This window comes from Heterodontus francisci, chromosome 1, assembly GCF_036365525.1.
Source record: "Heterodontus francisci isolate sHetFra1 chromosome 1, sHetFra1.hap1, whole genome shotgun sequence".
NCBI lineage: Eukaryota > Metazoa > Chordata > Chondrichthyes > Heterodontiformes > Heterodontidae > Heterodontus > Heterodontus francisci.
In genome coordinates this window covers 6,347,443-6,361,185 of record NC_090371.1, presented here as the reverse complement: position 1 = coordinate 6,361,185, position 13,743 = coordinate 6,347,443, and the positions used below count along the sequence as shown (strand labels likewise).

General features: G+C 46.1%; 1 protein-coding gene across 5 annotated transcripts in view; it reads left to right on the top strand.

The window, feature by feature from the left end:
* Positions 1 to 13,743, top strand: part of LOC137367113 (disintegrin and metalloproteinase domain-containing protein 12-like) — a 544,479-nt gene that overhangs the window by 58,135 nt on the left and 472,601 nt on the right. For all 5 annotated transcript variants that reach the window (XR_010973684.1, XM_068028577.1, XM_068028570.1 and 2 more), the window contains exon 3: positions 12,796 to 12,872. Coding sequence is in view for 4 of the 5 variants with exons in the window: in XM_068028577.1 (XP_067884678.1) it covers positions 12,796 to 12,872 (77 nt within the window). In the remaining variant the exon portion in view is untranslated. The remainder of the gene's footprint in view (positions 1 to 12,795; positions 12,873 to 13,743) is intronic.

The following is a 13,743-nucleotide window of genomic DNA, read 5'->3' as shown; positions in this document are numbered from 1 at the left end:
CTGAGGCTCCTGCAACACTACCTCCTGGATCCCTCTACCTGCCTCACTCATAGTCACACCCTCCTGTCCCTGACCACATAGTTAATCTAAGGGGTGTGATTGCCTCCTGAAACACAGCGTCCAGGTAACTCTCCCCCTCCCTGATGTGTCGCAGTGTCCGAAGCTCAGACTCCAGCTCAACAACTCTGAGCCGGAGTTCCTCGAGCAGCCAACACTTGCTACAGATGTGTTCACTAGGAACCACAATGGGGTCCACCAGCTCCCACATCATGCAGGTACAACACATAACCTGGTCCTGCATCACTTTTATTTTATTAGATTTTAATTTGTTTTTAAAATTTCTAACTGGTCTTTAGTTTTTATCTTATTTTCAGTGTGAATAGAGAGCAGGTGATGCTCATTATAGTTTTGTATTTAAGGGCTGGGTTTTTGCCTAATGGGGGAGTTGCCTCTGGACAGAGAATTAGTTCAGAAGGAAAGAGTGGGAACTGATGTTTAGACTAAACTATGAATTGACAATAAAACAGTTGTGGATGAGAGACTCTCATTGGCCTCCTCATTTTGGTGACTGGACATCTGCCTGTTTAACAATCTGAGGGGTCAGGGGTGGTCACCTCCTCCTTGTCCATCACAGCTCCTCAAAGTCACCTTTCACCTTATCTCATGCTTGGTATTGTTTGTAAACTTCTGCCAGACACTTGTCTAGAGAGGGTGCGGGGCTGCATCTTATCAGCTTTAGGAATGTCTTGTTTCAGAGCCTATATTACGGATTGCCCTTGGCAAAGATAGCAGACGTCTGCTGTCCCAGCTGTCTGCTATACAATCTTTCTGAATAAGAGAGAGAGAAAATTATTTCTAAAAGAATTTTATACTATTATGAGAAGCATAAATTATTAAAGGTCCCATTTTACCGGCTGCGACCCTGAAAATCTCGGCCCAGGTATCAGTAAGCATGACCCTCTCAGATTGCTGTAAATACTGAGCTAGTTCACTGGTGTCCTTTAAGAAGTCCTTATGAACAAGGTGATTGGCTCATATCAAACTCAGGGCAATTGGCCATAAATGCCCACCAGGGATTGTCTCCGCTGGTCAGTGAGTTGATGGGAAGGTGAAAATTCAAGATAATCACAAAAAGAGTCAAAGGGAGGTGAGAAAAATTTCTACTGTTCTTGAAAGAGTGTCAATAACAGCTTTTAAAAGAGAATTAGACAGTTGTTGTTGAGTGAAGCTCAAAGCTGAGGGGATTCAATTTAAATCCTGTAAATGGATAAGTAAATAGCTGAAAGGTAGAAAACATTGCAGAGAATTTGAATTACTCCGCAGCAGAATGGATCAAATTACATTTTGCAGGATATTGGGTGTGTATTGCAGATTCTTACTCTCTGTCAGGACATGAATAAGAAATCTACTCTTTTCCTGGACAGGTTGAGAGGAGTGATGTTAGCATTCGGATTAGAACCAGCAGAAAGATTTTTTTAAAATAGTGAACGTTTCAGGTTAGTGACCTTTCATCAGAACTGGCAAAGGTTAGAAATGTAACAGGTTTTAAACAAGTGGGGTGGAGGTGGAGGTGGAGGTGGGGGAAGGGAACGAAAGGGAAGATGTGCGATAGGCAGAGGGAAGGAGAGATTGACTGACAAGGAGGTCATGGGGCAATGGGAGTGATAATGCTGTGGTGAAAGACAAAGCATTAGTGCAGAGAGAGTAAAACTAACCGTCCAATCTGATCCCACCTTCCAGCACCTGGTCCATAGCCTCGCAGGTTCCAGCACTTCAGGTGCAGGTCCAGGTTCCTTTCAAATGAGTTGAGGATTTCTGCCTCCACCACCATTCCTGACAGTGAATTCCAGACACTCACCACCCTCTGGGTGAAAAAGTTTCTCCTCATGTCCCCTCTAATCCTTCTACCAATCACCCTAAATCTGTGCCCGTTGGTAATTGACCTCTCCGCTGGGGGAAACAGGTCTCTCCTGTCTACTCTATCCAGCCCCCTCAATTTTGTACACCTCAATTAAGTCACCTTTCAGCCTCCTCTGTTCTAAGGAAAACAACCCTAGCCAATCCAATCTTTTTTCATTGCTGCAACATTCGAGCCTTGGCAACATTCTTGTAAATCTCCTCTGTACTCTCTCCAGAGCAATTATGTCCTTCCTGTAATGTGACCAGAACTGTACGCAATACTCCAGCTGTGGCCTAACCAGTGTTTTATACAGTTCCAGCATTACATCCCTGCTTTTGTATTCTCTACCTCGGTGAATAAAGGAAAGCATACCATATGCCTTCTTCACCACTCTATCTACCAGTCCTGCCACCTTCAGGGACCTGTCTCTCACTTCTTCTATCCCTCTCAATATCCTCCCGTTTATTGTGTATTCCCTCGCTTTGTTTGCCCTCCCCAAATGCATTACCTCACATAATAAAAGCAAAATACTGCGGATGCTGGAAATCTGAAACAAAAACAAGAAATGCTGGAATCACTCAGCAGGTCTGGCAGCATCTGTGGAAAGAGAAGCAGAGTTAACGTTTCGGGTCAGTGACCCTTCTTCGGAACTGACAAATATTAGAAATATCAGTTCCGAAGAAGGGTCACTGACCCGAAACGTTAACTCTGCTTCTCTTTCCACAGATGCTGCCAGACCTGCTGAGTGAATCCAGCATTTCTTGTTTTTGTTGCATTACCTCACACTTCTCTGGAGTGAATTCCATTTGCCACTTTCCTGCCCACTCAACCAAACTTTGGATAGCATTCTGGAATCTACAGCTATCCTCTTCACTATCAACTACACAGCCAATTTTTGTGTCATCAGCAAATTTCCCGATCATGATTCCCGCATTTAAGTTCAAATCATTAATTATTATTTTTTTTTAATTTAGAGATACAGCACTGAAACAGGCCCTTCGGCCCACCGAGTCTGTGCCAACCAACAGCCACCCATTTATACTAATTTAAGACAGAAATTCAGGGAGCTAGGGTGGAAGCTTAGTGCGAGAACAAACAGAGTTGTTATCTCTGGGTTGTTGCCCGTGCCACGTGCTAGCGAAGCGAGGAATAGGGAGAGAGAGGAGTTGAACACGTGGCTGCAGGGATGGTGTAGGAGGGAGGGTTTTGGTTTCCTGGATAATTGGGGCTCTTTCTGGGGTAGGTGGGACCTCTACAAACAGGATGGTCTTCACCTGAACCAGAGGGGTACCAATATCCTGGGGGGGAGATTTACTAGTGCTCTTCGGGGGGGTTGAAACTAATTCAGCAGGGGGATGGGAACCTAAATTGTAGTGCCAGTGTACAGGATGTTGAGAGTAGTGAGGTCAGGGATAAGGTTACAAGGACGCAAGAGGGCACTGGCAAGCAAGAACCTAGTTTAAAGTGTGTCTACTTCAACGCCAGGAGCATCCGGAATAAGGTGGGTGAGCTTGCAGCATGGGTTGGTACCTGGGATCTCGATGTAGTGGCCATTTCGGAGACATGGGTAGAGCAGGGGCAGGAATGGATGTTGCAGGTTCCAGGATTTAGATGTTTCAGTAAGAACAGAGAAGATGGTAAAAGAGGGGGAGGTGTGGCATTGTTAATCAAGGAGAGTATTACAGCGGCAGAAAGGACGTTTGAGGACTCGTCTACTGAGGTAGTATGGGCCGAGGTTAGAAACAGGAGAGGTGAGGTCACCCTGTTGGGAGTCTTTTATAGAACTCCAAATAGTTCCAGAGATGTCGAGGAAAGGATAGCGAAGATGATTCTCGACAGGGGCGAGAGTAACAGGGTAGTTGTTATGGGGGACTTTAACTTTCCAAATATCGACTGGAAATACTATAGTTCGAGTACTTTAGATGGGTCAGTTTTTGTCCAGTGTGTGCAGGAGGGTTTTCTGACACAGTATGTAGACAGGCCAACCAGGGGTGATGCCACATTGGATTTGGTACTGGGTAATGAACCCGGCCAGGTGTTTGATTTAGATGTAGGTGAGCACTTTGGTGATAGTGATCACAATTCGGTTAGGTTTACCTTAGCGATGGGCAGGGACAGGTATATACCGTAGGGCAAGAATTATAGCTGGGGGAAAGGAAATTATGATGCGATTAGGCAAGATTTAGGATGCGTAGGATGGGGAAGGAAACTGCAGGGGATGGGCACAATCGAAATGTGGAGCTTATTCAAAGAGCAGCTACTGCGTGTCCTTGATAAGTATGTAACTGTCAGGCAGGGAGGAAGTTGTCGAGCGAGGGAGCCGTGGTTTACTAAAGAAGTTGAAGCGCTTGTCAAGAGGAAGAAGAAGGCTTATGTAAGGATGAGACGTGAAGGCTAGTTAGGGTGCTTGAGAGTTACAAGCTAGCCAGGAAGGATCTAAAGGGAGAGCGAAGAAGAGCAAGGAGAGGACACGAGAAGTCATTGGCGGATAGGATCAAGGAAAACCCTAAGGCTTTCTACAGGTATATCAGGAATAAAAGAATGACTAGAGTTCGATTGGGGCCAATCAAGGATAGTAGTGGGAAGTTGTGTGTGGAATCAGAGGAGATAGGGGAAGTGTTAAATGAATATTTTTCGTCAGTATTTACAGTAGAGAAAGAAAATGTTGTCGAGGAGAATACTGAGATTCAGACTACTAGGCTAGATGGGATTGAGGTTCACAAGGAGGAGGTGTTAGCAATTTTGGAAAGTGTGAAAATAGATAAGTCCCCTGGGCCAGATGGGATTTATCCTAGGATTCTCTGGGAAGCCAGGGAGGAGATTGCAGAGCCTTTGTCCTTGATTTTTATGTCGTCATTGTCGACAGGAATAGTGCCGGAAGACTGGAGGATAGCAAATGTTATCCCCTATTTCAAGAAGGGGAGTAGAGACAGCCCTGGTAATTATAGACCTGTGAGCCTTACTTCGGTTGTGGGTAAAATGTTGGAAAAGGTTATAAGAGACAGGATTTATAATCATCTTGAAAAGAATAAGTTCATTAGCGATAGTCAGCACGGTTTTGTGACGGGTAGGTCGTGCCTCACTAACCTTATTGAGTTTTTCGAGAAGGTGACCAAACAGGTGGATGTGGGTAAAGCAGTGGATGTGGTGTATATGGATTTCAGTAAGGCGTTTGATAAGGTTTCCCATGGTAGGCTATTGCAGAAAATACGGAAGAATGGGGTTGAAGGTGATTTAGAGCTTAGGATCAGAAATTGGCTAGCTGAAAGAAGACAGAGGGTGGTGGTTGATGGCAAATGTTCATCCTGGAGTTTAGTTACTAGTGGTGTACCACAAGGATCTGTTTTGGGGCCACTGCTGTTTGTCATTTTTATAAATGACCTGGAAGAGGGTGTGGAAGGGTGGGTTAGTAAATTTGCGGATGACACTAAGGTCGGTGGAGTTGTGGATAGTGCCGAAGGATGTTGTAGGGTACAGAGGGACATAGATAGGCTGCAGAGCTGGGCTGAGAGATGGCAAATGGAGTTTAATGCGGAAAAGTGCGAGGTGATTCACTTTGGAAGGAGTAACAGGAATGCAGAGTACTGGGCTAATGGGAAGATTCTTGGTAGTGTAGATGAACAGAGAGATCTTTGTATCCAGGTGCATATATCCCTGAAGGTTGCTACCCAGGTTAATAGGGCTGTTAAGAAGGCATATGGTGTGTTAGCTTTTATTAGTAGGGGGATCGAGTTTCAGAGCCACGAGGTCATGCTGCAGCTGTACAAAACTCTGGTGAGACCGCACCTGGAGTATTGCGTGCAGTTCTGGTCACCGCATTATAGGAAGGATGTGGAAGCTATGGAAAGGGTGCAGAGGAGATTTACTAGGATGTTGCCTGGTATGGAGGGAAGGTCTTACGAGGAAAGGCTGAGGGACTTGAGGTTGTTTTCGTTGGAGAGAAGGAGGAGGAGAGGTGACTTAATAGAGACATATAAGATAATCAGAGGGTTAGATAGGGTGGATAGTGAGAGTCTTTTTCCTCGGATGGTGATGGCAAACACGAGGGGACATAGCTTTAAGTTGAGGGGTGATAGATATAGGACAGATATGAGAGGCAGTTTCTTTACTCAGAGAGTAGTAGGGGCGTGGAACGCCCTGCCTGCAACAGTAGTAGACTCGCCAACTTTAAGGGCATTTAAGTGGTCATTGGATAGACATATGGATGAAAATGGAATAGTGTAGGTCAGATGGTTTCACAGGTCGGCGCAACATCGAGGGCCGAAGGGCCTGTACTGCACTGTAATGTTCTAATTCTAATACATTAACCCCATATTCTCGACCACATCCACACCAATCTCCTACCACCTACCTACACTAGGGGCAATTTACAATGGCCAATTTACCTATCAACCTGCAAGTCTTTGGCTGTGGGAGGAAACTGGAGCACCCGGCGGAAACCCACGCAGTCACAGGGGGAACTTGCAAACTCCACACAGGCAGTACCCAGAACTGAACCCGGGTCGCTGGAGCTATGAGGCTGCGGTGCTAACCACTGCGTCACTGTGCTGCCCCCACTGCGCCTAATATATATCCCCTAATATATACCACAACAGCAAGGGACCCAACACTGAGCCCTGTGGAACTCCACTGTAAACAGCTTTCCATTCACAAAAACATCCGTCAACTACTACCTTTTGTTTCCTGTCCCTGAGCCAATTCTAGATCCAACCTGCCACATTGCCCTGTATCCTATGGGCTTTGATTTTACTGACCAATCTGCCATGCAGGACCTTGTCAAATGCCTTACTAAAGTCCATGTAGACCACATCCACTGCACTACCCTCATCAATCCTCCTTGTTACTTCCTCAAAATACTCAATTAAGTTCGGAAGACATGACCTTCCCCTAACAAATCCATGCTGACTATCCCTGATTAATTCATGCCTTTCCAAGTGACAGTTTATCCTGCCCCTCAGAATAGATTCTAACAATTTACCCACCACCAAGGTCAGACTGACCGGCCTGTAATTATTTGGCCTGTCCCTCTCACCGATTTTAAACTATGGTACTATGTTGACAGTCCTCCAATTGTCTGGTACCTCTCCTGTATCCAGTGAGGATTTGAAGATGATCCTCAGCACATCTGCTATTTCCTCCCTGGCTTCCTTTAACAACCTGGGATACAATCCATCCGGCCCTGGCGATTTATCCACCTTCAGGGATGTCAGACCCTCTAGTACTTCCTCTCTCATTATGCTTATCGTATCTAATATTTCACACTCCTCCTCTTTAACTACAATGTCTAGATCAACCCTCTCCTTTGTGAAGACAGAGACAAAAAACTCATTAAGAACCCTGCCCACATCTTCTGCATCCACGCATAAGTTCCCTTGTATATCTCTGATAGGCCCTACCCTTTCCTTAATTATCCTCTTGTTCTTAATGTACGAATAAAACATCTTTGGGGTTTCCTTGATTTTACCTGCCAATATTTTTTCATGTCCTCTCTTTGCTTTTCTAATTTCCTTTGTTACTCCACCTCTGCACTTTCTATACTCCTCTCGGCTTTCTAAAGTATTAAGATTTTTGTGATCGTCATAAGCTTTCTTTTTCTGCTTTAACTTACCCTGCAAGCTTCCAGATAACCAGAGGGCTCTAGATTTGGCAGTACCACCCTTTATCTTTGTGGGGACATGCCTGCGCTGTGCCTGTAGAATCTCGCTTGTGAATGCCTCCCACCGGTTTGCAACTGATGTTCCTTCAAGTCACTGTATCCTGTCCACTTTCGCTAGTTCACCTCTCAGCTTCGTAAAATTTACTTTCCCCCAATTTAGAACTTTTACTCCTGTTTTATCTTTGTCCTTTTCCATGATTATGCTAAAACTTACTGTATTATGGTCACTGTCTCCAAAATGGTCACACACTGTTACTTCATGCACTTGCCCAGCTTCATTACCAAAGACTAAATCTCGAATTGCGCCCCCTCACGTTGGGCTTGTTACGTGCTGGCTAAAAAACTTCTCTTGAATGCGGTTCAAGAATTTTGTCCCTTTTGTGCCCCTCACACTGTTTGTATCCCTGTTGATATTAGGGTAGTTGAAATCCCCAACTCTTATTGCCCTATAGTTTTTGCACTCAGAAATCTGCCTACATATTTGTTCTTCTACCTCCCTCTCACTATTTGGGGGTCTATAGTACATTCCTAGTAGTTAGGCTGCCTTTTTTTTATTTCTGAACTCCACCGATATGGCCTCATTTAATGATTCATTTAGCATATCATCCCTCCTCAAAGCTGTTACTGATTCCTTAACTAATAATGCTACACCCCCTCCTTTTTTATCCCCCTCTCTATCTCACCTGAAAACTTTATATCCAGGGATATTGAGTTGTCATTCTTGCCCCCCTTTAAGCCGAGTTTCCGTTATAGCAATGATATCGTGTTGTCATGTGCCTATCTCTGCCCTTGGCTTTATTTCCTATACTCCTTGCATTTAAATTTACCTTTTAACACTGCCAAATTCCCTTGCTGCAAATGTTTTAACCTTTGCTTCTTCTGTCTTTTCAGAGTGACTCGTTAATTTTCTGCTTCCTGTTCCCTGCCCTGAAATTATCCTATCAGAGACTGCACTCAGGTGCCCATTCCCGCCTCCAAAAGCACAAACATGAAAAACCATATTTAAGGCAAGCAAAATAAAATGAATTGTGTTCTTGTAACTGGCCTGTCAGCAGAATTAGAGCCCATGGAATAAAAGAAACAGGAGCAGACAGGGGATGAAGAGTAGTAGTGAATGGTTGTTTTTCAGACTGGAGGATCGTGTGTCGTGGGGTTTCCCAGGGGTCGATATTAGGACCACTGCTTTTTTTAGACTATATAATGACCAAAATTGGGTGTACAGGGCGCAATTTCACAATTTGTGGATAACACAAAACTTGGAAGTATTGTGAACTGTGAGGAGGATAGTGAGGAGAAGTGTGAAGCGATTCATTATTTTGATTTGTACATGGGATGTGGGTGTTGCTGGTTAGGTCAGAATTTATTGCCCATCCCTAATTGCCTTTGAAAAGGTGATGGTGAGCTGCCTTCTTGAATCACTGCAGTCCATGTGGGGTAGGTACACCTATAGTGCTGTTAGGAAGGGAGTTCCAGGATTTTGACCCAGCGACAGTGAAGGAACGGCGATATAGTTCCAAGTCAGGATGGTGTGTGACTTGGAGGGGAACTTGCAGGTGGTGGTGTTCCCATGTATTTGCTGCCCTTGTCCTTCTAGTTGGTAGAGGTCGCGGGTTTGGAAGGTGCTGTCTAAGGAGCCTTGGTGCGTTGCTGCAGTGCATCTTGTAGATGGTACACACTGCTGCCACTGTGTGTCGGTGATGGAGGGAGCAAATGTTGGAGGTGGTGGATGGGGTGACAGTCAAGCAGGCTGCTTTGTCCTGGATGGTGTCGAGCTTCTTGAGTGTTGTTGAAGCTGCATCCATCCAGGCAAGTGGAGAGTAATCCATCACACTCCTGACTTGTGTCTTGTAGATGGTGGACAGGCTTTGGGGAGACAGGAGGTGAGTTACTCGCCTCAGGATTCCTAGCCTCTGACCTGCTCTTGTCGACACGGTATTTATATGGCTACTCCAGTTCAGTTTCTGGTCAATGGTAACCCCTAGGATGTTGATAGTGGGGGATTCAGTGATGGTAATGCCATTGAATGTCAAGGGGAGAAGATTAGAATCTCTTTTCTTGGAGATGGTCATTGTTTGGCACTTGTGTGCTGTGAATTGTATTTTCCGCTTATCAGCCCAAACCTGGATATTGTCCAGGCCTTACTCCATCTGGACACGGGCTGTTTCAGTATCTAAGGAATCACAAATGGTGCTGAACATTTTGCAATCATCAGTGAACTTCTGACCTTATGATTAAAGGAAGGTCATTGATGAAGCAGCTGAAGATGGTTGGGCCTCGGACACTACCCTGAGGAACTCCTGCAGTGATGTCCTGGAACTGAGATGATTGACCTCCAACAATCACAACCATCTTCCTGTGGTGCAACATTAGTGATTGGTGTATTTGTACAATCAGACCATCAAGGGATAGACAGGATAATACCACAGGTAACAATAAAGAGCTGGCAGAAATATTAAATAATTATTTTGCTTCACGGTTTACCAGAGAGATAGAAGAGGTAGACATGACATTGAATGATGAGATGAGCAATGATATAAGTGCACTTAAAATAAAAAAAGGTGTTGTGTGGAATAAACAAAAACAAATTCTATAGAGATCCTAAAGGTGGTGTGTAGTCAACAACTATTAGTGTTATTCATCCTTAACTATCTTTTATCTCTATCTGTATGGATTCTATTTTGTCTTGCTACAGGCTGCCTGTTCTCTACTGTAATTCTTTCTTTCTTTCTTTGGCCTCCTTATCTCGAGAGACAATGGGTAAGCGCCTGGAGGTGGTCAGTGGTTTGTGGAGCAGTGCCTGGAGTGGCTATAAAGGCCAATTCTGGAGTGACAGGCTCTTCCACAGGTGCTGCAGAGAAATTTGTTTGTCGGGGCTGTTACACAGTTGGCTCTCCCCTTGCGCCTCTCTTTTTTCCTGCCAACTGCTAAGTCTCTTTGACTCACCACACTTTAGCCCCGCCTTTATGGCTGCCCGCCAGCTCTGGCGAATGCTGGCAACTGACTCCAACGACTTGTGATCAATGTCACAGGATTTCATGTCGCGTTTGCAGACGTCTTTAAAGCGGAGACATGGACGGCCAGTGGGTCTGATACCAGTGATGAGCTCGCTGTACAATGTGTCTTTGGGGATCCTGCCATCTTCCATGTGGCTCACATGGCCAAGCCATCTCAAGCGCCGCTGACTCAGTCGTGTGTATAAGCTGGGGATGTTGGCCGCCTCGAGGACTTCTGTGTTGGAGATACGGTCCTGCCACCTGATGCCAAGTATTCTCCAGAGGCAGCGAAGATGGAATGAATTGAGACATCGCTCTTGGCTGACATACGTTGTCCAGGCCTTGCTGCCATAGAGCAAGGTACTGAGGACACAGGCCTGATACACTCGGACTTTGGTATATTAACACTAATAAATACAGCTCATGACTCTTGTGTGGAACCCACTCACATGCTCACAGCAGGCATATAATGAGAGTCGTGCTGCCACAAAGAATATCATCAAGCACATCAGCATCCCCAAGGAATACCTCTGCTGCCTGGACCCCTCTGGACCGCACTGGACCACTCTGGACCGCTCTGGACTACACTGGACCGCTCTGGACCGCACTGGACCGCTCTGGACCGCACTGGACCGCTCTGGACCACTCTGGACCACTCTGGACCACTCTGGACCACTCTGGACCGCACTGGACCGCACTGGACCGCACTGGACCACTCTGGACCACTCTGGACCACTCTGGACCACTCTGGACCACTCTGGACCACTCTGGACCGCACTGGACCGCACTGGACCGCACTGGACCGCACTGGACCGCTCTGGACCGCTCTGGACCGCTCTGGACTACACTGGACTACACTGGACCGCTCTGGACCGCACTGGACAACACTAGACCACTCTGGACCACCCTGGACCGCTCTGTAGCATGCAACTGCATGAGCATCAAGATTTATGGCAGAATGATTTATGCTGCACAGCCTGGCCATAATGAGTAAACAGACCTTGCTTAACCTATCAGAGGAGAATCTGAGGAGTACGGGCAGGAGGATGAGGAGGAGGCAGTGTAACAGAAAATGTAACAGGAAGTGCAACAGGACGTAGAGGGACAGGAAGAGCAAAGAAGGCTACAACATGAACAGTCACTTTCTGCCCAGGCTCGACATGGTAAAATAATTAATGAGTGATACCAGTAACCCCAACTAAACCTCCACATTCACCACCAGTTCCACACTCCTTACCTTTCCTCTATCACTGACCATCACATTGTCAGCTTGCAGATAACACAGAAATAAAAACCACCAGAAAAGCAGATTGAAGTTATAAATTCAATCATTACATAATGCAAACAAAAGTAAACTATTCACAATTGATTGAAGATGAAAGAGAGAAAGCAAGTGATGATGAAAGAGACTGAGCAATTGAGAAAAATATGAGCACCTGCCAGGTGGGTTAATACTTGTGATGCTGCTTTGTGTTGTGTTTGGGTCACTCATGATTGGTTAGGATTTGGAAAGTACTGCCTGATAGGTTGTGGAAGCAAATTCAATAGTAGCTTTCAGAAAGGAATTGGATAAATACTTGAAGGAGAAAAAGTTACAGGAAAATCAGCTAAGTTGGATGAACAGTCTTGTGCTTCAAAACAGCTGGTGCAGACTCAATGGGCCGAATGGCACCGACTGTGCTGTCTGTTCCATCAATCGATGGTTAATAACGGAGATAGCTGCATCTTTATTAGAATTCTCTAGAGATCAGAAAGATAGAGGTAGTCTTGTCTTCAGTCATTAACCCTTCAAAGGAGTTGATGTCTTTGGAAGCAGTGGCGTAGTGGTAATGTTACTAGACTAGTAATCCAGAGCCCAGGCTAACCCACTGGTGACATGGGTTCAAATCCCACCAGCGCTGATGGTGAAATTTGAATTCAATTCATAAATCTGGAATTAAAAGCTGATCTAATGATGACCATGAAACCATTGTTAATTGTTGTAAAAACCCAACTGGTTCACTAATCCCCTTTAGGGAAGGAAATCTGCTGTCTCTACTGGGTCTACACGTAACTCCAGTCCCACAGCAATGTGGTTGACTCTGAAATGGCCTAGCATGCCTCTCAAGGGCAATAGGGATGGGCAATAAATGTTGGCAAAGCCAGTGATGCCCACATCCCATGAATGAATTAAAAAAAAGTAAGTATGGGAGCTTCGTGAAATAAATCACAGTCTAATAATGAGTATTTCTTTGTGCCCTATGTAGAGGAGCTATCCAAACCACATCAGCATCTCAGTGAAGCTAGAGGGGGAGGACTTAACGCTGGATCTCAGGAGAAATAAGTGAGTAAATCTTGCGTTGTATAAGGAGGAATAAGACTGTATCACTTATCTACTGGACTTGTTCACTCTGCTCTGTATGTGCATGGTCAGAGCAATTTCTATTTACATATTAAATCGAGGGGTATTCAAAAAGTTCATGGTAGTGAAGTATACAGGGAGATTTACTCTGTATCTAACCTGTACTGTACCTGTCCTGGGAGTGTTTGTTGGGGACAGTTGAGTCCGAAAGCGCGCAGAGTCCCGAAAAGGTAATCGTGATCCACCCTGTCGAACGCCTTCTCCTGATCGAGGGAGAGAAAGGCGACCGACTGACCAGTCCTCTGGGAAAGTTGGATCAGGTCCTGGACCAGGTGGATGTTGTCCTAGATGGACCGGCCCAGGACCGTGTAGGACTTGTCGGGGTGGATCATGTGGGCCAGCACGGAGCCCAGGCGGGCAGACATAGCCCGGGCAAAGATCTTATAATCCGTGCTGAGGAGGGAGACCGGACGGCAGTTTTTAAGCAGGCGGAGATCGCCCCTCTTCGGCAGCAGGACGATGACCGCCCTGCGCCATGAGAGGGGCATCTCCCCGGTCGCCAGGCTTTCCCCCAGGACCCGCGCGTAATCGTCCCTCAGGACGTCCCAGAACACCCTGAGGAACTCCACGGTCAACCCATCCAGCCCTGGGGATTTGCCCGTCGAGAGCTGGTGGAGGGCGCCAGTCAGCTCCGCCAACGTGAGCGGAGCCTCCAATCCTTCGGCGCCCTCCGGGCTGACCTGCGGCAGGTCCTCCCACAAAATTCTGCGCGCATCCTCGCTGGACGGATCCGGAGAGAACAACGCACTGTAATAAGTCCGGACCAGGAGGCCCATTCCCTCCGGATCCGTGA